The sequence below is a fragment of the Euphorbia lathyris genome, chromosome 6 (assembly GCF_963576675.1).
Source record: "Euphorbia lathyris chromosome 6, ddEupLath1.1, whole genome shotgun sequence".
In the NCBI taxonomy this organism is placed as follows: Eukaryota; Viridiplantae; Streptophyta; class Magnoliopsida; order Malpighiales; family Euphorbiaceae; genus Euphorbia; species Euphorbia lathyris.
In genome coordinates this window covers 60593555-60621196 of record NC_088915.1, presented here as the reverse complement: position 1 = coordinate 60621196, position 27642 = coordinate 60593555, and the positions used below count along the sequence as shown (strand labels likewise).

The 27642-nt window shown below is 36.7% G+C and overlaps 1 protein-coding gene across 1 annotated transcript; it reads left to right on the top strand.

Moving 5' to 3' along the window:
• The first annotated feature begins 22662 nt into the window (after positions 1-22662).
• LOC136233372 (protein DOG1-like 3) lies at positions 22663-23724 on the top strand. The gene has a single exon (XM_066023004.1). The coding sequence runs from the start codon at positions 22706-22708 to the stop codon at positions 23444-23446; it is 741 nt and encodes a 246-aa protein (XP_065879076.1). The 5' UTR covers positions 22663-22705; the 3' UTR covers positions 23447-23724.
• Positions 23725-27642: the final 3918 nt, after the last annotated feature.

Sequence of the window (27642 nt, the reverse complement as noted above, 5' to 3'; positions counted from 1 at the left end):
TTATACATTTCTTACATTTCTTTTCACAATAAAAAGCCTACGTACTATCTACCCCACTCCCTATACACAAGCTATACATGATAAGCCTAATAAGGAGGGAAATCCCAGTGGGCCTCAAAGTCCCTCAGATGTGACGCCCGCTCCGCAGATAGGGTCTCCTCGGCGACTCGAAGTCTCTCCTCGGCAGCAAGGCGCCCCGCGGTCTCCTTCCGCACCCTCTCCTCAACAGCAAGGCGTCCCGCGGTCTCCGCCCACATCACCCCGGACCAGTGGTCATTCCTCTCCCGATACACCTGGCCAACCCTGGCATCGGCCTCCCGCAGCGTTTCGCTCTGTCTCAGCTCATGTGCACGGAGATCGCTCTGTAAAAAAAAAGAAGAAAAAAACAGATATAAAAAAGAAATACAGACTAGAATAGAAATCATACATACACATGTGCATACATTCCACTGCACTAAAATAAAATAAAGATACATACCAGGTGGCTGGCACAACGCAAGCTGAGTCGATCTCTAAAGAAACTAGATAGCCCCACATAATCGGTGCACGTCTCCCTCGAAGTCTGGAGAGCGTCTGAGGGATCAAATGGTATCCTCGACGTAAAGGCAGGAGGGGCCATCTCGACACCGACATAAGCCACTCCGGACTGGTCGTAGCAAACTGTCACGAAATCCCTCCCAAAGTCAGGGATGGGTACGCCCAAAAGGGGACCTCTCCGGTCGGGCGGCGCCGGAGGACTCGCCTACATAATAGGGCGGCTCGCTCGCAGACGTCTGAGCTCGGGCACTATCTAAGAAGTCTGACGTGTGGGCACTCCTCCAGGAACCCTCCTGCAAGTAGAGACACAATAAACACCCCTGACCATCTCGTAAATAAAAATAAATAGGCCGAACCACTCATCGGAACCGCCTCCTGACCAAAGACTGCAGCGACAGCCTCCCCTGAAAACACGTCCGCCACGGGGTCCACCTCCATCACCACCGCTGGGGCATCCCTCGCGCTCAATAATGTCGATAAATAGGGAACACGGCCCCCGGCATGAACCCATACATCTCTACCAGCAAAGCGGCGAGTCAAATCCCGACGAATGACCGATAAGGGAATAGTCCGCACCGCAAACATGGAGACGGGGATCTCGCCTGGTGTCCAATACGAGGCACTAACCCCGGTGATGCCCCGGTCGCCCAAGTACCATGCCCGCACACAAGGGCCGGTAAGCACGCTCTACTGCTCCTGGATCAGGGTGACGTACGTGTAATCGGGACCGAAGTCAAGGTCGTCCCACCTGAATCTAATCTGAAAGCACAAAGAAAAAGTCAGGACTAATCAAACAAAAATCTAGCGCGATTAGAAGATATTTACCTGCCCCAAGGTCCGTGAATCAATCCAATCTAGGAGCTGCGCCAACCTTCCGCCTCTCCCCGGTACCTAGACCAAACCCGCTCCTGCCCAATCGTAAGACGCCACCGCGTCCAAATCACTGAAGGCCTGAATGAGACCCGTATGTATCGTCCCGCTCTTAGTGCGGAAGATCGTCTCGCCTAAAGCATACACCAGGAAGCTGCGGACAGCCAGATCAGTGTCGTCGGTCCCACAAAAGTCCCTACGACTCAAAAGCCTCGAGGTAGTGATGAACTTCGCCGGGGTGGATTTGACACCCGTGTAAACTCCCGGCCCGATCAAAGCAGCCAACCTAGCACAGTCAACCCGTGGACGCATCATATCAAAGGAGAAGGGAACCGAAGTACCACTCCCCCGCAGCCCGGTCAGTAAAGAGAAGTCGCGGGGCGAGATCGTTATCTCCCCGAATGAGAGGTGGAAGGTGTGGGTCGAGTCAACTCATCTCTCGCATAAGGCCCGTAGGCTGAAACGGTCGCACACCCCGTTGGCGCGGGGCAGCGCTAAAATAAAGGGCTCAAAGCCCAACTCTCGCACACGGGCTCTCGCCGCGGCGCCTAGCATGGAATACCACACATGAATATATGCCGTAGTCCCGGAAATGTCGATGAACTGGAAAGAACGGAACAGGTAAGTTTAAATGTTGTTCCTAGGCTTGCATCTGATGAAAGCACGTTAATCTAGCTATTCTTTCGGTCAAATCTAACCTATAGACATCTTGTCAATTTGGACCGTCATTTTGTGAAATCTCTCCTTTAGGGTTGTTTGCATAGGATTTGATTAATTCATTATTCTTTGATCTACTCTCGTCCGCATTGGCAAAGAGAATTATTCAAGTTTTTACTATTCACGTGCATTATTCAAGTTTTTACTATTCACGTGCATTAGTCAAGTTTTCACTATTCACGTGCATTAGTCAAGTTTCACTATTCACGTGCATTATTCGAGTTTTACTATTCACGTGCATTAGTCATGTTTTCACTATTCACGTGCATTATTCGAGTTTTTACTATTCACGTGCATTATTCATGTTTGTACTATTCACGTTTTTACTATTCACGTGCATTATTCACGTTTTTATTATTCACATGCACTATTCACGTTTTTACTATTCACATGCATTATTCACGTGCGTTAGTCAAGTTTTTACTATTCACGTGCATTATTCACGTTTTCACTATTCACGTGCACTATTCACGTTTTTGGTTTACTATTAGCAGGCATTGTTCGTAGTTTTACTATTCACATGCATATAATTCGCATTCTTCCAAAAAGACAAATAAAGTGTTACTTGCAAGCAAAGGAATTCATGTTTTCTAACTAAGGTCTTCTAAGGCAACCTAGGGGTTAGCATGCAAATCATGTTCAAAGTAGGGATACTAAAGCCTAAAAATTTAGTCAAAAGATGAGGAAGTAAGAAAGTACTTACCTGGTTACAGCGGGTCCGGCTCAGATGAGATGTGGGGTCCTGAAAAGGGTCCACTGTAGTAAGGTTCACGAAACCCTCCTCCATGCCCTTCGTGCCATCATGTTGATCCAAATCCATCCCGAGAATAATCCAAATCAGAAGTTAGAGAGAGAGAGAAGAGAGAGAAGGTGTGGGGTTGGAATGAAACCCCACCACCTTATATAAGGAAAGGGAATGGCATTCCTGTAAATAGTGAAAAAGGTACGATGTGACATAAAGGTAAAAAGTAAATAATTATTTACCAGGTGCACAGACCTCCAATTTGCAGTCCGTTTCAGCCTGCGCTTCTGCCAGACAGTGACCAATAATGTCGAGATAGAACTCCAGATGACAGCCAATTTTTACAGAACAGCGGCACCAGTCAAAATACAGACGACAGTCAACAGAAAAATAATTGTTAGTTTGAATCATTCCGGACTAAAAAGACGTTCCTATCAAACCATTCAAACCTCCAAGACACTAGCTCCAGTGAGAAAATACAGACAATGGTGTTTTAAAAGAATTCAGAATTGTTAGAAAGAACCTTTGCTTTTGAGCCGTTTTACCCGCGGTCGTGGACCAGGGTTGCTTTTGAGCCATTTTACCCACGGTCGTAGACCAGGGTTTCTTTTGAGCCATTTCCCCCTCAGTCGTAGACTAGGGTCGCTTTTGAGCCATTTTACCCACGGTCGTAGACCGGGGTCGCTTTTGAGCCATTTTACCCGCGGTCGTGGACCAGGGTTGCTTTTGAACCATTTTACCCCGGTCGTGAACCGGGGTCGCTTTTGAGCCATTTTACCCGCGGTCGTGGACCAGGGTTGCTTTTGAGCCATTTTTACCCGCGGTCGTGGACCAGGGTTGCTTTTGAGCCATTTTACCCCCGGTCGTAGATCGGGGTTGCTTTTGAGCCATTTTACCCACGGTCGTAGACCAGGATTGCTTTTGAGCCATTCCCCCCCCCCCCCCCCGGTCGTAGGCCGGGGTCGCTTTTGAGCCATTTTACTCGCGGTCGTGCACCAAGGTTGCTTTTGAGCCATTTTTACCCGCTGTCAACTTAGGCTAGGGTCCGTAAGAAGAACATCCGCCGGCAGCCGATTCAAAGGCAAGGACGAAAAGAATCGAGAACGACGCCGGAACGCGCAACGCAAAGATCAGGTATTCTTCCTTCTACTCTTTACGTGTCTCTTACTTTTATATGTTTTACATTGCATGTGTTGAGTTAGCAAAAAACGTTTTCAAAACACACACATCACTGTCAAAATAGGAAAGTAGGGGCAACTATAGACACCGAGTCGGAGGACCTGTGACGAAAACCTGTAAACAAGATGGTCGAAGCGGTTGATTCCGGAAGTTTTAAAACAAAAATATATAATAAGAAAAGAAAAGTTAATGTGAGTCGCGGTCGTCAAGTGGACGACTCGCGAGTGCTCAGCAACATGGTGCGAGCGCCTAGCGGCAGCCGACGCGTGTCCGATGACAGTTGGACGCACGCCCGGCAGCGTGGGGCGCACGCTCGACGTCCGTTGGGCGCGCACGCCCGGCAGCGCGGAGCGCGTGCTCGGCGGCAGTGGGGCGCGCGTGCCCGACAGCGCGAGGCGCACGCCCGATGGCCGCTGGGCGAGCACCCAGCAACGTTGGGCGCACGCCCAACGCAGGTTGGGCGCGCGCCCAACAATTGTTGGGCGTTCGCCCAACCGGCTTTGGGCGACGCCCAAAGCTTCCGGGATCCGTTGCCTATTTAAGGCACGGATCCCAATGCATTATGGGAGGGAGGGGATTTTTGGAGACTTTCTCACTCTAGACATTTTTAGAGAGAGAAAGTGATTTTTTTTTTAGAAAAATATTTTTTTTCTCAAAAAGTCCGAATTTTCCAAAAGTTAAATTTTTACTAAAAAAGACGAAAAACACAAAAAACCCGAAAAATCACGATTTGTGGAATCAACCGACTTCGACCGTCAATACCGAACTTGAGGTATTATCCGAGGACTAGACTCGTTTTATTTCATTTAATTTATTTCCTTTATTTATTTATTTTTCATGTTATAGTTTTATTTATTTAGTTGTTTATTTATTTGTCACGTTTTATTTAATTTTTCTTATTTATTTATTTTTATCCCGTGTTAAATAAAAACTCGGTTTTGTTTTAAAATAAAAAAACCTCGTTTTGATATCCCAATATGAACCGTGATCCGATTAAAAGGTAGTTCGGGTATTAAAAAACATTGTAATTATAAGTTTAAAAAGATATTTCCAAATAACGTTTTAAAATAAAAACGTCGTTTTAGGAAACTCCGTTATAGACTATGATCCATTTTTGGGAGTTCGAAGATCCAAAACGATCGAATTAGACTTAATTTAAAGCTTTTGAACGAATCTGGAAAGTTTTGGACTGCTGCTGTAATTCTTCCTTTTCTGTCACTAATAGCAGATTGGCGACGGATTTTCCGTCGGTAATCTGCTGGAAAACGAAAATTCATCTTTTTACCCCATTTTCTCCACCTTTTGGTATTTGATTCTTATATATATAAGTATGTAATTATATAATATGATTATAAAAATTATTTTTGGGATCATATAACTATTAATTATCTATTATGTAGTTATTTACTCCATATTTGAAATTTAATTTGTTTCGATTCATTATTTGTACATATATATATATATATATTTTTGGGTTATCAAAATGTGGAGGTTTAACTATTATTTGGGGAGGGGTTTTCTATATACTTATTATATCAATTTTTTGCATTTATGGTCTTCCATTACTTTTACATAGTTTTAGTTAGGATGAAAATGTATTATATTTTGTATTCTTTTTCATTTTCTTTATTATATCATATAGTATTTCTCACTTATTTATATATATAAATATATCCTTATTTTTAGATAAAATCATATATATATATATGTATTTCTATTTTATTTTTGGTATACATGTATATATTCCAAGTGAGTTTTACATAGTGAATTTTGGTTTAATTGGTTCATTGGTGTAATTATGTGTGAATAAAGAGTTGATTGAGTGAAAAATGGAAAATAAAATCACAAAAAGAGACTTTAATTTGTTTATTTAAACTTAAGTTTTCTAGATATTCTTAAAGTGTAAATAACGTTTTCTTGACCTTTTTTAAACTATTTCCAAAATATCACGTGTTGAAACCTTAATCCGTTCCAACGACGGATTAGGCGAACCTTGTAATTAAAATCGTTTTTATTGTAAATAATAAAGTTTTGAATCGTTTTCTTAAATGATCTGTACAAAATAAATCGACTTGTATGCCTAACCACGTTTTTGGGTTAAAATTCTTTATTCCACGTCTTCAAACGCTCGAGTCGTTCCAACGGCGATTCGAGTAGATGCCATGTAAATCAACGGGGTTTTAAAACGTACCTAAATCGTTCCAACGACGATTAAGGTACGAAACCATGTAAATAAACTCGTTTTCGGAGAGTGAGTTTAGTGTAGGGTTAACATGTGAATCGAAGCATAAGACACACTGTAAAATAAATCAATTCTTCCTTCTCCCCTTCTCTCTTTTATATATATTTGGCATCAATGTAAATGGCTGATTCTTTACCAAAGTGGCTTTCAACAATATATGCTCAAAACGGTTTTCAAAACGAGAAAGAAAAGGTTTCAAATGAATTTTAAACTTAAAGAAATATGCGATAAGTCCGTTATCGCCTAACACGCTGAGTAGGAGGCCGGAGGTTCATAACCGGGCGATGTCGGGGTGCCTAGTAGCCTTTCTCCGGAAAGGAGCTAGCCTTCTCAGCTCGTACCTAAGTTTCCCGAACCCTCACCGGTCTCCCGCAAGGGATCGGTGTTCATTTTCCCATTCGTGGGTGGCGACTCTTCCATACTCCGAGCTCCGGTCCTGCCGAGCAGCTTGATTCCATGATTGGTTGCTTTCGGCGCCAATCACCGCTTACGTCGCCATGAGGTGTCCACCCCCCGGTCCGCCCGGGAGATTAGGCCGCGGCACCTCGTCTAACAGCACCATTCTTATTTTCTTCAAATAAAACCAACAAAAAACAAATCCCATTCGAATCCAAATATCTCACGCAGGGCGTGCACACCGTCACGCCCCGCGCATCTGAGCCTCTGGCCACAATCGGCCTACAATGCATCTTTCACGCAGGGCGTACTCCCTTTGACGCCCTACGTGATCGCCTGTCTTTCCTATATCAAAAGCCCAAAAACTCAAACACCCGGGGCGCCCCTCTTACTGCGCCCTGCGTATTTGAGTCTCTGCCCAAAAGGAGCTCAAAACGCGCCTCCTGCGCGGGGCGCCCCCATGGGCACGCCTCACGTAGGACCAGACCTTTAAAGGGCCTCGTTTTACTTTCATGTCTATTTTTGTTTTTGTTTTTCTCTTCTTTTACGACGTCCTTGGAATAGACGTCATTTTAATACCGCGGAGGGCCGTGCAACCCCGCACTTTCAGTTTGTTTTGCACTAACAAAAACAAAAATAAATAAAAATCAAACAAACAAACAAAATAGTTAAACTAATTTATTGATTCTTTAAATTTTTCTGACACACTACCCCCCTCGGAAATAAATTGAAAGTTCCGTTATTTGTCCTTAAAATAAAAAGACGGAACACAAAGAATCGGTTTTAATAAGAACTTTTAGTCTTAATTTTGAAGTTCTAGAATTTATGCAAAGTCTAGGTTTATACTAAACAAAAGCATCGAATCCTAACCCACATGTCATCTCCATAATGAAATTTAAAAAGGCAATAAAAACGGGATGTTTGAAAGTTTAGCGAAGACTCGATAGTACACAATTTAAACCCAAAATTTTGTGAGGTAATTTTGAGCCTAAAGGAGTTCGTACGAGAACTCTATTTCTTTCACAATTTTTCGAGAGCTTCGACTTCACTCGACTCATAGAGTTTGCACCTAATACCGGGTTAAGTACACTTATTTTGGTTAAAATGGCAATAGATGATAAAACGAGCCCACTTAGTCTAATTCTTTTCTTAATTTATTTTTCTCGTTTTTATCAACCTCTAGGAAACCCCCTTGAGCCTACTAACCGACTTTTCTTGTTAATACCCTTTTAACAATTAACCCTCTTTTCCCTCCTGTTTAAATACCAACAAAATCAATTCGCACCCGAAATAAGTCAAGGCCTTAATAAGTAAGCACCATAAGTTCTCGAGATCGTTTTTGTGCCGCTCTCAAAAAAAAAAGAACATAATAAAGAGCAAAAAGGAATTCTTAAGCTCCATCCGAGCAATTTTGAGTTATATTTTACAAACTTACCAAGGCCAAAATAAAATACGGTTCGATCACTAAAGTGGTATTTAAACTCGAGTTTCTAAAAATTAACCACTAAAAAAAGCCACCCACATTACAACCCCCTTCCGGGTTCATTTTTAATATTGTCTAAAACCATAACATAGGAGGAAAAACCCAGATGAAAATGCAAACTCAAAGTGATCTTAGGTAAGTGCAAAGAAGAGTGCTAAAACACCGACCCACCAAAGTTTGAGCGTAAGAGTGAAATCCCTTGGTGAGGTACTATCGAGTCCTCAAAAGATAATCAACCCTCATTAATATTGCCTATTAATTTTGATCATGGAGGTTTCAAATAAGTTTTGGTCACTCAATTGTTTGCGTGGGTATTCACCGAAAACTTTGCATAAAACTTTAACTTTGAAATCACGCAATTGGTAAAACCGACCGACGGTTTGTTTCTTAATAATCTCAATCCCTTGTCTTTCGATTTCTTTTACTTGAGGACAAGTAAAACGTTAAAGTCCGAGGAGGTTTGATAGGGGTATTTTATCCCTATCTTTTAGCGTGATTTACGGGTTAATTTTAGAAGAAATAAATAAGTTTAATTACAAAAATAGAGTGTTTTAATAAAATAACGAAATAAAATAAATTCCGTGCTTTCAGTTAATTTTCCCTGTTTTTGATTAATTTAGGAAATAAAAACGTCAAGCTAACTTGGCCCTCGAGATTTGTATTTCAGGTACGACCAAGGAGTGAAAATCCACTCAATACGCGAGGCACCTCATTCCTTACGTGGGGCGTGAAACATGAAGTCAGAAATAATTGCCCTATCCACAAGCACCACGTGGGATCTAGTCAGCATACGCGAGGCATATGCCAACCTACGCGAGGCGTATGACACATATCAAAAATGATTAGCCTAATCCTGAAATTCAGACTGCATGGTCTCCCTGAGTCAACTATCCATACGCGGGGCGTGCCTCAAGCTACGCACGGCGTAAAAGGACCAAATCAAGCAATAAAAAGTCAGAGTCTCAAACACGCGAGGCGCATGCCATTCTACGCGGGGCGTGTTTGAGACAACAAGATCTGGAATTGGTCCACATGCAGGAGATTTCTGACGGAATGGGCACACACGCAGGGCGTATACCACCATACGCGGGGCGTATTATGGGATTTCTGCACAAAATTATGTTCCTCCATGCTTGCACCTTGTGGAATTACAATCTTACCCCCAGCTTGATGTATAAATAAGAGTGACTAGAACTCATTTAGATACACCTTAGACACCTTACACCTTGTAACATACTCTCTTGAGATTAAATTCTTGTCATTTGTAGTTTTAGATTTTGTTTTTAGGCTTTATATAGCCAAACTCTTCCATCTTGAGAGCTTGTTCGTTGATTCCGGCATTCCATCGAAGTTCCGCTCCATTTCCGTGCACCAAGCTCGAAAGCTCCACCATCCAAGTCCTAAGAGACGGCTTTGAGCCCGGTTAGCTAGTTCTGAGGGTGGATTCTTCCCTTTACACTTGCTAATTAGCTTGAACTCATCATGTCACGTCCGTGACTAAATTTCTAGAATTTATATTTTGATATTAGTATATATGATCATTATTAGGTGTGTGATTTTTATTTGGTGCTATAGGATAAGTTTGGAGTTAATTCGATGGTTTTAAGTGTAAATTAAACATTTAAGATAATTTTTAAAAGATTATATAAAGATAGAGGATCAAACTGGATATTCGCCAGATTTGATATATATAAATGGATATCTGGCGAAGAGGCAAGAATTATCCATGTTTTTTGTTTTTTTTATATTCATTTTCTGATTCATCAATTTTATCTGAACCGTTTCTTCACCGTTTCTTTGATTTACGGATATTCGACCGTTCGAATTACTCGAAATTAGAAACATAGCATCCTTATATATAGATCTAAGTCCTAGTCGAATAGTTTTTGAGTTTCGACAATGTTTGGAGGGAAATGGCTTAGACAGAGTTTAGAGGCGAATTGAACGGGTTTGTGGTTTTCAATTAATAGCCAAAGTAAGTAACTATCAACTATATTTTGAGTTTGATAAATATATATATATAATCAAAGGATTTACAGAAATTGATATTTCAGGGTTTATACGGGTATTTTGTAAACTTGGGGTTTTCCACGATTTTGCTTTTTATTGTGATATTACGGTTCAAATGAAGCTAATGATTATGCTTCTATGTGAATTTCGGATTTTACTTGATTATGTTGATTTAAGGCTTGATTTGATTGATTTACAGATATACGTATATGTTTTTGGTTTCAATATATATCTATATTGAACAAAATGAAGTTGATGATTTCTTACGAATTGTTTTGGATTGAGAAATCTATTACGGTTATTATTTTGGGTTGAAGTCCAAATATGATTTTTATGATACAAAATGGCTAATTGTAGCCAAATGATTGTTGGTTATGAAATAGTTTGGAATTTGATTGTGAAAGGATATTTGGGCACGTTATGATTTTATGATTTTATATCCATCGAGAGCTATCCGGATCGGTGGTTCCATATTTGAAGACCATGTTCAGTGAGGGACATGGCCTGTGTACACAGTTTGAAAGACCTATTGGGTATGGCAAAGAAGTGTCGGGTAAGACCATATGGGATAGGCAATGTTAAGAGACGTCTCGATTATATATGTGGTTATGGATTGATACTTCAGGGGAGAAACTCGAGGATGGATACAATGTTTTAAGTTCATTTGGATTATGTTTTACGTTATGATTGATTTTGATATAAGGTTTTACGTTTGATTGATTACGCTTTGGTTTGATAAAACACTTATTTGATTATAATATTTTATAAGGTTTTGAACTCAAGAATCGATATAAGATTATATATTTTTGGTTTTTGGTTTACTACTTTGACTATATTATGAACTTTGGTTTTGAGTATATTTTATAAGGTTTTGATTAAATCCCTTTCTAAAGGTATATATGTAGCTATGTTAAATAAAGTTGGTTTTTATGGCTGATAGTTTCTTACTGAGATTTTTGTCTCACGTTTTAAAATGTTTTAATGTTTTTAGGTGAGAAAGTACATGATAGAGAGAGAAGGTTACCGCCCGATTAGGCGAGGTTTGGAAGTTGGATGCTTATTGTCAGAATTATGGTTAGAACGTTGGTATTGCAATTGTAATATAATGATATGTGGATAAATTGGAGACTCCTAAGTATTGATTATTATCTTTCCATTTCACGCCCGATACGGATTGAGGTCATTTAGGGTCGGGTATGACACATCCTATGTACTAGGCTTGGTTGTAATTCATGTTTACATTCTCCATATTTATAATCCATGATTCATAATCTTCTTTTCTATATATGTGTTGATGCTTGTTACTTGTTTTGATATTCATAATTGATTATTGTGTAGGAGAACGCGATTTCCGACGCCATTCGGGCTATCTTTAGGGATTCATATAGGTGTTGCCCTACCGGAAGTGACAAACCGGAAACCGTAGGGATTGACAAGCCACGGAACTTACGGGCCCTAATTTCTGGTCCCAAGCATTAGACACGCCTTGACTAGGAACCACGTAGTCTAAGTACTTCACGGGTCGGTTACACTACACGTAGTCATCTTTGCAAGAGCAAACCATCAACCATATAAACATTAGAAGTCGTTATTTGTCATAGTTATAACTTATCGCATCCACATCATTCCATAGAGTTTTGTTATATAAATTCGCCTCACCCGTAGTTAGGAGTAGTTTGTAGTTGGTCCCCATATCAACCTCAAAGTATTCACCGCTTAAATAACGTATAAAACCGAGTCGTTTAATACTTGCAGTTATAAATCCCGTGGATTCGATACCCGGTCTTAACCGGATTATTACTTGATACGATGGGGTACACTTGCCCCTAAGTAGTGACGTCTAGTAAAGATAGAGCACTTGGAAAGATCACATCCATAGTCGTAACGCACTTATCATAATACACATTTTGTCGTAGAAAACATTACGCTAGACGGCACGCATCACAAGCTATTCCTAATTTTGCTATGAATGTTTTCTTGTTTCCTAACTGTCTTTGTCTTGAAATTGAGCATATGTTAAATGCCTTTTGGTTGTGTAATAAAGGAAAAGGCATAAGATGGCTCAATTGGGATTAGCTTTGTGATGTTAAAGAGATGGGTGGCTTGGGCTTTAAAAGGTTGTGTGAATACAATCTAGCTATGTTGGGTAATCAAGGATGGAGGTTTATGACTCAATCCAATTCTTTGGTTACGCATATTTTTAAGGCTAAATACTTTAAAATTTTAGTTTTTTTGAAGCAGTTAAAGGTAATAACCCAAGCTTTGTTTGGAGTAGTATCTTTCAAGCGAAATATTTAATGATTCAAGGTTGTAGGAGAAGGTTTGGAAGTGGTGAAGATATTAGGATCGGTCATGATCCTTGGTTGATTGGTGGAATTGAAGGGAAACCATCTACGATTCTTCCCCAAGAAATTACAGATGCAAAAGTTTCATCTCTTTTTGAAGTTAACTTTAGAAGATGAGATGAAGAAGTCATAAGAGATGTCTTTAACGAGGAATATCAAACCTTATTCTTAGTTTGCCGCTTTTTAGCAATTGCGTTCAAGACATTTGGTTTTGGAGTTTAGAGAAGGGTGGTTCTTTTTCTGTAAAGAGTTCTTACAAATGGTTATATAATGGGACCCAGATGGTTTGTAATAGTATGTAGAAGAAGATGTAGAGCTTGAAAGTTCCCCCTAAGGTGCGGAATATGCTTTGGCGTGCTTGTAGAAATGTTTTGCCTACAACTGTTGTGCTTACAGAGAAATGTGTGGCTATCAATATTGTTTGTGCTATCTGTAATTTAGATTTTGAGTCTATTTTACATGTGTTTAGAGATTACATTCACGTTCAGTTTGTTTGGAACGCATCTGGTTTGGGAAGAGTGTTGGGTAACGATTTTCTTTGCTTTAAAGATTGGTTAGAATTCATTCTTGCGAAATTTAGTGCTGAGAATTGCTCTTTGTGGGCTGTAGTTATGTGGAATATGTGGCTGAATAGAAACAATTCTATATGGAATAATTTAAGGAATTCTGCAGATGTTTGTTTTTGTCTAGCGTGCATTGGGTTGAAGGAGTGGCAGGATGCTCAATCAAAGGGAATGAATGTTTGTGCCCAGGTTGTTCCAGGTGGGGAAGGGTCTGCTCAAGGTGCGATTTGCTGGTTACGGCCTCCTCCAGCTCGCTTTAAACTGAATGTGGATGCCTCTATTATCTCGGGATCAGGCCTACTAGGTTTAGGGGCAGTGCTATGGGACTGCAATAGCAAGTTTTGTGGAGCTTTTTTCAAACTTGTGCGGGGTGATTTCTTGCCTCATGTAGAGAAGCTATAGACATTCGGGAAGCTCTAAGTTGGCTCAACAGAAAGGGTATACGACTGTCTTGTTGAAACGGATGTAGAGGTGGTGGTTTTAGATTTTAATCAACCTGCATTCAGGTCTTATTATGACCTTGTTCTTGATTATTATAATAGGTTGATTAATTCGTTTAATGATGTTAGTATCATTTTTACTAGTCGTTCTACGAATAGTGTTGCCCATGAAGTTGCAAGGGCATCATATTCTATGCCAGGACTGATGGAGTGACATACTAGTCCTCTAGATTTCATTGTTCATGCCTTGCATTCTGATTCTATTTAATATATGGTCTTTTCGTAAAAAAAAACACTTTTTTTACTAGCTAAATTTGGTTACCTAATATTTTATATTATTTTAGAGAGTCAAATAACAAATTAGTGTTGGAAATACTCTAAAAAATAAAGAAATTTAATGTAAATTATATAGATTATATATACATGAAATTACTTTAAAAAAATATGTATTCTTACTTATAATAAAGGCCTAATACATCAACTCCCTGACCTTGTCTAAAATAGTAGATTGGCTCTCTGTACTTTGCAAGCGTCTCACCAGCTCCCTGAACTTGTTTATTTCGTATCACCAGCTCCCTAAACTTGTCTATAAAAATTGATTAGTTCCCTGAACTTTGCAAGTGTCTCACCAGCTCCCTAAACTTGATTATTCTGTAACAACTAAATACAAAAACCATAATACTAACTCAAGTTAAGGTGCAAAAATACCCCTAACGTTTTGGGCCAGGGGTAATTTTACCCATTACGTCTAAAATGGTGCAATTTTACCCCTAATGTTAGTAGCCAATAGCAAATTTATAAATTTGGTGAATTTTTTGATTTTTTTTTTATTTTTTTCACATCCCAACATATGTTTGTGATTTGTTACTGATAAAATGATACATGTGTGAAGTCTAGATGACAAAATTCACGACCGAGAAGACAGTTTGATGAATTATTTCTCAAATTAACCCAATTTATCAATGTTAGGGATAAAATTGTTATTGGCTTCCAACATTAGGGGTAAAATTACTCCTGATCCAAAACGTTAGAGGTATTTTTGCACCTTAACCCGAGTTAGTATTGTGGTTTTTGTATTTAGTTGTTACAGAATAAGCAAGTTTAGGGAGCTGGTGAGACACTTGCAAAGTTCAGGGAGCTAATCAATTTTTATGGACAAGTTTAGGGAGCTGGTGATACGAAATAAGCAAGTTCAAGAAGCTGGTGAGACACTTGTAAAGTTCAGGGAACCAATCTACTATTGTGGACAAGTTCAAGAAGCTACTGATGTAATTTTTTTTTTTTTTGAAGAACTGAGCTACTGATGTATTAGGCCTATAATAAACACACTAAAAAGTTAAGAATCAGTACAACCTTTATTTATCATAAATAATATTTTATATTTCCAATATCAAACTTTCTATCTTCTTAATAAAAAAAAAATCATTTATTATAAAAAAAATAAATACTTGAACAATGATTGAAAAAAAAAATATAGTGAGATTTTAAAACAATCTATCTAAATTCAATGTTTTCTCCACTTTTAACTAATATATTTCTGACTTTACTGCATATGTTCTGCGTTTTATATAGGGTCGGCTGACAATTTAAGATCCCTAAACAAAGTAAGTAATAAAGGTTTTTTTAATACAAAATTTACTAATTAAAGTGTAAAAGTTGGGCATGCTTTATAATTTATTTTTTTATCAGTGGACTTTTAGAAAGAATTAGGTCATTATGTATGATTTTATCACTATTTATATAAAAAAAATAACTTTTACATATATCTATAACACTAATAAAAAATTTGGACCCCTTCAGCAATAGGTCGACGCACTCCAAGCCTAAGCTCAGGATCGACACTGGTCATGCACTACAATATTACATCCCTTCATTACTTGGCCATCATATTTCTCTTTCATTTAATTCAACAAATTAATACAAGAATACTCTAAATAATAATAAATCTTCAACCAGATAATAAAATAATAAATCTTCTTAAATTCCTTTAGATATTACACAATAAAGAGTTTTTAGGTAAAATTCATGTTGGGCCAAATAATAATAATAATAATAATTATTATTAATATTATTCTTAAAATTAATTTCACAAAAACAAATATAAAAGGGATAAAGTATAAAAATACCTCTAACGTTTACAATTTGGAACAATTTTATCCCTAACATTTTAATTGATGCAATTTTACGTTTAATATTGGCAACCAATAACAATTTTACGCATAACATTGATAAATTTGGTCAATTTCAGACATCATTGTAGAACGCGGATAGCTTGTTTCTTATTATGCATCAATTGGATATTAGTGGTTATAAAACAAAGATTTCATATTTTTTGTGATAATAATAGAATTGGAGATTAATATTTTTAAATCCGGCAAAATATTTAAATTTTTTTATCCAACTTGTACAAAAATACAATATATATTTTATTAATTTTTAATTTTTTTCACATCTAATCATATGTTTATGATTTGTTACTAATAATGATAAAACAATGCACATGTGTAGATGACAATATTGATGACCGAAAAGATAATTTAATGAATATTTCTCAAATTTGACACAATTTATCAATGTTAGGGGTGGAATTACTCTTCACTGTTAAGGTTAGGCGCAAAATTATATTATTTTAGACGTTAGGGATAAAATTGCTCTTAGTTGTAAACGTTATGGGTATTTTTACACTTCAATATAAAAAAAATTAGGAAAATAAATTATAGGGTCAAATACATGAATATCATAATTAAGTACAAAATTACAACTAAGTCATATCACCAAACTTAATTTTTAATATGTCATTATTCTCCATATATTATGATTTTACACCATAATTTAAAAATTCTAGACTCCAATTCATAAATAATAAACCCTAGAAAAATATATTATAGACTTCTAATTTATAAATTCTAATCCTTAAAATATATTAAAAGTAATGATTTTACTAGTTTGACATAATCCAAAATTATGACTTGATATAGTTGTAAATAATTTTTCAAGTTTGAATTTCTGTGTAAATTTTCCTAAATTATTATAATCTTTATTTTTTTAGTTATTATGAGCATTTTTAAACAAAAGCCCATTGGGCCCGGTACGAGTCCGGCCTAGCTTGCGCAGCCCACACAGGCACGTATTCTCTGGATCGGGCTTGGACATGAAACTTTATCTTTAGGTCCAGTCCAGCCCGAGCCCGGTAAAGCTCGCTTCTTTTTTGGGCGGACTTGAGATTTATAAAAATAGCACGGACCGACCCATCTGGCCCATCTATTAATATTAATTAATAAATTTATATATTTATATTTATTTTTAAGTATAAATTTAATTTTTTATTATTAAAAATTATAAATATATATTTAGGTAGGTTTATATGCGCTGAGCTTGAGATTTGATTTTTGAATCCGAGTCTAGTCCAGTCCAGTCCGAATCCACCTAAATTAACAGGGCTGAGTTTGGTTGAGCATTTTTATACAAAAACTTGTTAGTCCTGACCTAGCCCGACCCATAAACAGATCTATACGGCTGCTAATTCTGACTTGTAGCTCAACTTCGTTTTACTTTTTTTATTATTATTATTTTTCTTTCGATGTTCTTGATGCAGGTTTATGTTTAAGTTGATATTTTCAGTAAAAAAAATATAATTTTCATATAAATAAAGAATCAAAAATATTATTTTCATATAAATAAAGAATCAAAAATATTATTTTCTATAATATAATTATATGTATACAATTTTAAAAGAAAACGAAGTTTCTATTAAATTTCTAACAAACAAAACTCTTTGAAATTAGAAAATGTCTGTTTAGCGACACGAAGTGACAAAATAAATATTAAAGTGACGTAGTATATTAGCTTTTCTTTTAATTTGACCTAAAAGTATATTAATTGTACATTTCCAATGGATTATACTATTAACCATTCAATATTCATGACACATTATTAATGTGAGATCAATTTCATTCTACTAAAATTATACCCTCTAATGAATTATGCTACAACCACTCAATAATATATGACCTACTAATTTTTTTGAATCAGAAAGTGAATATCAAATAACTAATGGATTCGCATCCATAAAAATAGTGTTCACAAGCCATTCCGGCACCACAGTTGAAAAAAATCGCTAACATTGGAACAGGCAAGCCTCAGAGATATCCTGTTTACCATAATACCTGGGATAAAACTGCTACTGCATAGTAAGAATACTCCCCTTTCATATCTGATAACTGCTCTCGATGAGGGTTTACAGTGAAATTTACAGATTACCTACCAATGAAGGCTAAATTTTGACGGAGTGGGGAATCGAACCTCAAACCTGTCAAGCAGAGGTTCAACGTCTTACCACTCGGACCAGTGTTTTATTAGCATTTACTTAAATTTATTTATGCAGCCCTTAGGGCTGCATATAAGCATTAAATACAAACAGAATATTCTTTTGTATTTTCAAGATGTTTATTTATTATGCATTGAACTTTTAAATACACCAAAATTCATTTAATGCAATCATAAATTCTTTTATATTTTCTATATTTGCATTAATTTTTTATTTTTTAAAAAGATGTCTGCATTTATTATTTCAACAGATTATTTGTAACTGTGTTATTTCGACAAGTTATTTGTAATTTCGACAGGTTATTTGTAATAGTAACAGAATAAAAGTTACAAATAACCTGTCGAAATAACACAGTTACAAATAACCTGTCAAAATGATAATGTTTGTATCTGCATACAGTTAATTGTATTTTGACGGGTTATATACAGTTTTTTTTGTGTAACTTTTATCTGTCAGACTTAAACATTATCATTTCGACAGATTATTTGTAACTGTGTTATTTCGACAGGTTATTTGTAACTTTTATTTTGTTAATAACACAGTTACAAATAACCCGTTGAAATAATAAATGCAGACATTTTTTTAAAAAATAAAAAATTAATACAAATATAGAAAATATAAAAGAATTTATGATTGCATTAAATGAATTTTGATGTATTTAAAAGTTCAATGCATAATAAATAAACATCTTGAAAATACAAAAGAATATTTTATTTGTATTTAATGCTTATATGCAGCCCTAAGGGCTGCATATATCAAAACCGTTAAAATAATATCTATGAAAAGGAAAATGAACAGTTACGATGGATGGAAATTTAATATCTATCTTGTTAATTAAAATACTACATTTTGTAAGTTTCAAAAAAGAATAGTATACTATATTTAAAAGAATTACAATAAAGTTTAGTTTCCCCCAACCATTATCGATTATTCCAGTCCAGCTGTTTGTTTCAAGAAAGTTAGACATATATTACTGGATTTGGCACTTTTTTGTTTTTTAATGAATCATACTACGCATATGCATATACATATACAATTTGCTGCGGAGATTGAAAACTTTATCGTTTGTCTTCGAAAACAGAGAAAGAGAAAACACTCGAAATTAAACCACGTCTCTTGTTTTATTTCTAATTGAAAATATTCCATTGTTAACATAGCTAAAACCAATTTTATCCCAATTTTATAATTAGTGTAATTATTAGTTGGACCAAATTATATTTTACGTAGTTATTAATTTCGTTATTTTGACTTCACGTGTGTTATATATTATTATCTATTAATAATATTGTTAAAACACAAGAGCATATAGACCGCTCGAAATCGAAAAGCCGCTCCAATTTTCTACAATTAGTCACCTTGGGCATGTTTTTGACTCCTCTGTAATTTTTAGCCATTTAGACTCCGTTTAGGAGACGACTAACAAAATTGTTTTTTACTGTTAATTATTTTTCTTATTATAATTCACTTTTGAACAGTATTGCATGATTATTCATGAATTGCGTTTATTATTTTCAGATATTTTAGTTTCATTGTGTTCTCTACTTATTTTCATAATATGGTTTAAGATTTTAAAGATATTATTTCATAGTTTTTAGTAAATTATATTACTTATAAACATTATATTTTTCCATGAAAGGAGCCGTATTAAATGGGTTGCTACTAAGAAACCTAATCAAGTAATTGTTAAGAGATGTTGAATTGTGAAACCTAATCAAATAAACGATTCAACCGAGTAATTTAACTATTTTTATACCTTAACATGGTAGTGCGGCTTTATAGTCTAAGTCACTGCTTAACTTTAGCTTTCAATGTATTTAATGCTTCCTAGCACACTTAAAGATTTTTCCTAACCAAGCATCGACCTAAGGATGTTAGGAATAGAGTTAATAATTTTAGGCCGGGACTATTATCTTAATCAGGGAAGCTACTGTCATAAGCTATCTTCGAAACACACAACATACACGAGTTAATCCATAGAAGTTAACACGAGGATTCGATATCTTAGCCTTTCACTCATTCATAAGACAATTGAATATTAGTCTTTGCTTTCTAGTTTAATTTAAGTATTCAATGTGACAACATCTCAAAACCAATTTAATTATTCCTTGGATAATATGGAGTTTTTTTATACGAGTAGGGAATTGAAAACTATTCTCTATGGGTTCGATATCGTTCTTAGGAACGTTTACTACTTGATGCGATATAGTTCATTTGCTCTCTAGAGTCATATACGTTTTATCCCTATCAATGTGGTCCCACCAGATATCATCTACACATTATTGAAGCGTGTAGGGGAATGTGTAGGTGATTATGTAAGGAGAATATCCATCGGTATTTCTTACAAATAAACTGGTGTCGGTCTATTGTGTCGGTGATACTCATTTTTCTTGTAGTGAAGATCATAAACTCATGTTGTTACATTAAGATCTAAGACGGAAGCGTATGTGAATCCATAACACATTAGATTGAAGAGAATCAGAAATACGTTAGGTTGATTGATCTTCTAGGACTAGAAGTAAGGATGGCAACGGGAAGGGTATTACCTATGCCTTGGGAGGTCATGGGTTCGAATCACATCCGGGTCTGGTGGGGATTTTTCTTTCTTCTTTAATGTAAGCGCATTGTGCGTAAATTTTTTTTAAAAAAAAGGATGGCAATGGGAAGGGTATTACCCGTTTAACTTTTTATTACCCGTACCTGTTCTATTACCCTAACGGGTATACCTTTTTCATCTCATACCCATCCCATTTAATTCACGGGTACCCGTGGGTACCCTTACCCGTTGAGAATCAATAAATAAAACAAAAAATATTACAAATTTAATGAAGTATAAATTTAATAAATCATTTATCTAAAAATTGAACAAATTGAACTTTAATCAATAAGAATAAAAATAGCTTATTGGTATCACTCAATGGTTGAAGAATAAAAGATTGAGGTTCAAATCTTATATCTTACATCTAAAAAACAATAACATTTTTTAATATAAAAAAGAATTATCACGGGTAATGGGTACATTGTGGGGTATTCTCATACCCGTCCAATTACCCTAACGGGTAATAGTTTTGATCTCATATCCGTCTCATACCCTTTTATATAGGGTACGGGTAGTCCCATAAGGACCGGATAGTTCCGGGTACCCGCGGGTACAGTGCCCGTTGCCATCTCTAGCTAGAAGTAACTAGCACATCTACACTTGATGGGGAGGTTCTAGATTTAGCAGTGTTCTAAAAATCGGCCAAGACGGCCGCCTAGGCGGTGATTTTTAAAACACCGTCCCGATTTCCACTAAACGGGCGACCTAAATCGGCTAACCGATTTTTGACCTCCTAGGCGGTCCCAGGCGGCTTCTAAGCGGCTCCCAGGCGACCTTTTTGAAAAAAAATTAGCCCTTAAATTTTATGTCAATTTTTTTTTAATTTGAAAAAAAATATTAAATAAATAAAACTAAAAAAAGAAACCTTAAACTATCAAATGCATTTTTAAAAATATTAATTTTATTTTACTTTTGATACATTTTATTATAAATGTTATTTTATTGATCTATTTGTTATTTTTTAAGGACATTAATATAAATAATATTAAAATATGTATATTTTTCTATCCTAAATATTTTATATTGTTATTTTCATATAATATAATTCATATATTAATTGTATTTATATAATACTTTATTTAATAAAAAATAAATAAATACAAAAAATACAAATTCGATTAATCTAGGGTCATGTCCGCCCGACTAGCGTCTAGCGTCTTTTACAACCTTGAGATTTAGAATGTTAATTTCCTAGGGATCATAACCCTGTATTTATGGAGAAAACTTAATTTTTGCAACTACTATTCTGCCCATCATAGAATTAGAATATTGCAAATGGATATCTACACATATTTAAGCTCATTCACATTATATATGTTTTAGGTCCATAAATTAAATTAAATCACTTAACATACTAATATATGATATTCAATAATTTACTATATTATATATGTAAAAACCACATTGTGAATTTTAATCCAACAAGCCGAGCACCCAGAAAAGAGAAAAAAGACGGGATGCGTGAGAATCTAAAATTGTAAATATGATGAGAATTTGTAACAAGTACATTTCCAACCAGTTGTATATACAATGTATTTGTATCAAATAGTTACGAACATTTCTAATACGTTCTGTCCCAACCCGTTACATATAATGTATTTGTAACGTTAGTAGTACTGAACCTTTCCGGTTCATCCAAACCCGTTACATATAATGTATTTGTAACGTCGGTACTACTGAACCTTTCCGGTTCATCCAAACCTGTTACGTATAATGTATTTAGTACTGAACCGTTCTGGTTCATCCAAACCTGTTACGTATAATATATTTATAACATCAGTAGTACTGAACCTTTCTGGTTCATCCAAACCTGTTACGTATAATATATTTGTAATGTCAAGAGTACTGAACCTTTCCAGTTGATCCAATTTTTACCGAACTATTTGTAACATACCCGGTACGCATCCATTAGGGAAGTACATTTTGTAACTGGTTTCTACATTATTCAGTAAAATTTCTCTACAACTTGGATATAAAGGAATGGATTTGGCATTTGTTTGTTATTCATCATGAATTGATGTATGCATATGCAATTTGCTGCGCAGATTGAAAACTTTATCGGTTCTGATTTCGAAAAGAGAGAAGGAGAAAAGGTCAAAATTAGACCACGTATCTTGTTTTGTCCGGACTTTGATATCAGCTGCGTCGACCTAAAGAGTAGTTTGTCATGTTCTTGGTATCACCCCCTCTTTATATTGGAAATACCAAAGCCTGATTATGCACTACACTATACTTATTCCTCATATTCTCTTTCAAAAATGGCAGAGGACACTGCTGAAAAATGTTTCCTCGACTGGCTTCAAATTCAAGAAGCAGATCTAGATGAACTACTCCAAGCTCTAGACCAAGCTGAGAAGCCTGATGATTTACTAAACCAGCTCGTAGAAAAAACCATCTCACATTTTCAAGAATACATGGAAAAGCGAATTGAACATGCCCGGGATCATGTCTGCGACTATCTCTCGCCGGCCTGGAATTCTTCGCTGGAGAATTCCTTGTTGTGGATAGGAGGTTGCAGGCCTTCCATTTTTATCAGACTTGTCTACGTGCTTTCAGGCTCCCAATTCGAATCTCATCTCTCGGAGTACATTCGGGGGATAAAAAGAGGTAATCTGGGCGATCTTTCAGCAACACAGATGGTTAGTATTAACGAATTGCATCAGAAAACTATCAGAAATGAAGAGAAATTGACATCGAAATTGGCTAGTTTGCAAGAGAATATAGCTGATAAACCCATCTGTATTATCGCCAACGAGCGGAGGGAGGCTGGCGCCGGTGAAATTAATGAGGAGGTGAACAGGGCACTTGGGAGTCACGAAGAGGGTATGCTTTGTATTATGGGGGAGGCTGATAATTTCAGGCTACACACGCTGAAAGAGTTGATTAGCATTCTCAGCCCACTTCAGGCAGTTGAGTTTCTGGCTTCCGGTAAGAAACTTCATCTCTGCGTGCACCAGTGGTGCAAAACTAGAGATGTTATGCCCAATGCAACAGATTGACTAGAAATTTCGGCTCTAAGTTCTATAAGTTACGTTTTTTTTTGGAAGGAAAGTTCTATAAGTTACTGGTTCTAAATCTAGATCTTCACCATGAGGAGTTCAAAAAAATTACAGTACTATATATATACACTATAATATATATAATTAACAAGTGTGCTTAGGCAATATAGCTTGTAATAATGTATATGTAAGTTGTTTTATCTTATACTATATATTATTGGTGTTAGGTGTTTGTAATGTGAAAATGTTTGAACTATATATGAACTCCTATTTTTAAATTTTGATGCTTTTTTCTTATTTTTTGTTTTGTATATATCTTAAAGATCAATTAATATGGTATGTATATGTATATATTTTAATAGTTCTACACTTTATCAATGAATATAAAGTGTTGATGGTTCGACATGTGATGAATACAGAAGATTTTGCTTAAATAGTTCCACATGTTATCAATGAATGTGGATGGTACAAACGTTCCAAACATGCCATGTATTTAGAATACCTTGTAGTAGGAGTATTTATACTAATTCTCATAATCATCGACGTAGTTTCTCATTCAATATCCTTCAATGTAGTTTAATGCAACATTCTTTATGTCTGGTCGTTAGTGCTTTTAAATGTTATTAATTGTAGCGATTTTTCTGATAACGACTTAGTGACACTATGAGCGGATCTACCATGGATGGTGTATCCATGTCTGCCTAGTGAACGTGGGTCTTTAATGGCGAATGATATTTATGAGGTAAATCCATATGGCAAAATCTTCGTGGCGTATGGCTTCTGGCATACGTCTTAGCTTTGACTCGACGGATCTTCTTTGGTGGCGAAGCATTTCTGTACCATTTGATCCTTTCTTTTATATATAGTTATGGTTATGCCTCCTGGATAATATCTGGATGTTATCAATTTAATAAAACAATTAATAAGAAATTAAATGGTTTAATTTCTTAACCTAAAGTATAGATAGAAAATAAGATTATTTTCATTAATAAAAAAAGTTACAAACCTTAATCACTATATTCACCTTTTCTCAATAAGTTTTTCTCTGAGAGAAAACTCAAAGAACCCTAGCCACCATTGATAAGAAATTGGAATGTGTGGATTGATTCAATCAAGAATTGAAGGTGCTTGCACACCTACATTCTAAATTGATAATCGTTGGGCGTGTGTGATAGTAGAGGGAGTCTGCCTTACAAGTCATGATCTCATATCAAGGATCATCGTGTTCATTCAGAGACTCCATTAAGGGAAATCGCTTCAAATGGAATATCTCTCAAACGAAGATGAAAGGTAAACACAATTTTCTATACTTTTCTTAGAGGCATGTGATACTGGGGATTTAGATTTAAGCATACTTTTTAATTTTGCACCATTTTAATCACACAAAAAATCCATCAATAATGATGACAAATATTTCTATATAAAGACATTAATGGTTCAAGGTACGGAACATCACTCCATATTCTCTATGAATTTAGTCATCTCTTTATTCCTTGTCCTATTTAGGATTCTTTCTGATTTAAGTATCGAAGTACACAGTGAGTCACTGTTCTTCTCTAATTTTGTTTTACCAGTCATCGTAGCTAGACAAAAAAATTACATTTATATCCTTTACCTGGTAGTATTTTTTATGATAAATTCTTAAAGATAATTCATATTTAAAGTGAAATATTTTGCAAATAAGTTACTAAAAAATTTAAATTAGATTGATGTTATAATTGTTTTATTTTATATCGTTGAAAATAAAGATACACTATTTCATTTGTGTATCAAACTAATAATTTAATGTTATGATGAAGCAATTGGTCCTTAAGCCCACATAAAAGGCCGAGGGCCTCTGAAAATGTCCCCAACGCCGCCTAAGGATCTGTCTAAAGGACTAATTGATACTAGACAATATAGGCGAAAACGATCATTTGAAGCCCCCACCCAATATCTATAAATAAGGGAAGTCATTCAAGGAATGAGGATATCTTTTTATCTCTCTCTAGACTTAAACTCTCTCTCTATTATCTCTCCACCAACTTGACCGTTAGCGTGTATCCTAGGGACTACCTCCGTGATGTCCGACGTACTCCATGCAAATATTCATGCGTTGTCACTCAGCACAGTCTTGATGGAGGCTTCTAATTCTAATGGGAGCTGTGTGCCGATCTTTACTGCATGTTGTTATGCAGAGAAGAATTTGAGTACTAGCTCGATGGGTCGGGTGTTGTATCCCCACAAATCCATTAATTCTCCATCAATGCACATCGTAGCCCGAGGGTACGTGGCTTGCCAATGAATCTTTCTTTCCAGTTGTTTGTCGTCAGCCATGGTGATGGTGCCATTTGCAGTGGCCATGGCCAGAAAGAAGTGGGCGGTCCAGAATGGAATTGTAGTCTAGGGGGATGTCCACTACTACCCATTCAGCTTCAAGCTCCATCTCTTTCGTCCCTTATGAGAAAAAAACGAATAGGGAAATCATTTCACAAACAGGTACTTCAATGTCGGACAAATCGACCAGATGGAAAGTCCCTTCGCCGAGCTTGGCGATATGGCACGTTATGGCTTCTAAGGCCCTCCAAGTTAGTAAGTTGACAAAGCTTTCAGTGTCTACCATGATCATGTGGACATTGAATTTTACGATTTTTAGGGTGACTACTAAAGCCTCTGAGTGTGGTGCGCGTAGTGGGGGCTGCAGTGTTAATGCTTCGTCGGATGCCTTTCTTTTACCGTAGGAGGCCGATGCACCGTTAATGCATTTTTCCATTTAATGTCTCGAGGACTTGTGGTATTTGCAATATTGCTCCTTATATTTTCGGGGTCTGGGTCCCCTTTTTATGAGGATTTCTGCACTTGTTCAACCTTGAGTTGTGGCTGGGGAGCACTGCGCTCAGAATGGTGTACTTCTTTTCCTGAGGATCGAACCGATTTGGATGTGGATTTGTGGTTCGCGTGATCCACCTCCCTTCGTGGTTGATAAGGCATTGATGCTTCGTCTCTCTTGATTTTTTCTCCATCTTTGGGTTCCGCAGGTTGTTCCCCTCTACTCGCGCTTGGAGTCACCATTGTCTTTGTCCTTCTTGGATTCTTCATATCCTGGTGGTTTATCACAGTCATCATAGTGGACGAAACTCTATGCCTTGGCCATGAGCTCTTCGAATGATCTTGGCAGGTTTTTGAAACATTTCTGCTTGATGGGCTCGCATGAGGTCCCCTTTGCCAGGGCATTATAGGCGACCTCTAGGTTGAGGCTCTTGACATGAGAGGCCATATGATGGAATCTTGAGAGGAAGTTTTTGAGTGGTTCTGTAGGTCTCTACAGGAGGCCATTGAGGTATGAGCTGATTTTTTTGACCTTGGCGGCTGTCGTGAATCTGGAGAAGAAGAGGTCATTCAACAGATCAAAAGAACCGATCGACTCCGACGTAAGGCCGTGGTACACTCCTGAGCACTACCCGAGAGGGTTGTGGGGAAGAATTTGCACATTATATCCTCATCCTTTAAGTAGAGATTGATAGTGCTCATGAAGGAAGCCACGTGTGTTGGTCCCTAGTAATTAGTTCCAAGGGGGGGTTAGGAACTAATATAACTTTTTTCGTTATGATTATGCTGACCTGAAGTTATTTTAGGAGTTAGTCAGCTCAGCTTTTGGTTAGCACGGCTGATTGTATAATAAGGCAGTTTTAGTAAGATGCTGACTAAGACTGCTTTACTTGTGAGTTGGGAATTGACACTGTTGTGGTCAGCTTCCAGCTCAGCACTCAGATTTACTCAGTTTCAGTTTTAACAATTTATAAGCTGAGTAAATATAACTAACAATACATGCACATACATATATATATATATTGAGAGAGAGTTCAGAAGTTACTCAGCACGACTTATCCTGGTTCGGCCTCTCTGCCTACGTCCAGTCCCCAGTTCCTCCTGGGATTTTCAATCCAATACTGAGCTCTTTCAAGGTAGAGCACAAAACCCTTTACAAGGCAGTGAGGATGCAAGAGTACGTCCTCTATTCGTCTACTCAACTCCTACTAAGCACTACAACCCAGTACTTAGATTTTCTACCACTGAATGCGTACAACCAAGCACTCAGTACATACCTCTCAATATTACTATTGATTACACACTTGTTCTTTTTCAGGTAAAGAACACTTTAGATGATTACAGACAATCAATCTAGCATTTACACAAAGAATAGAAAAGTTGGTGTA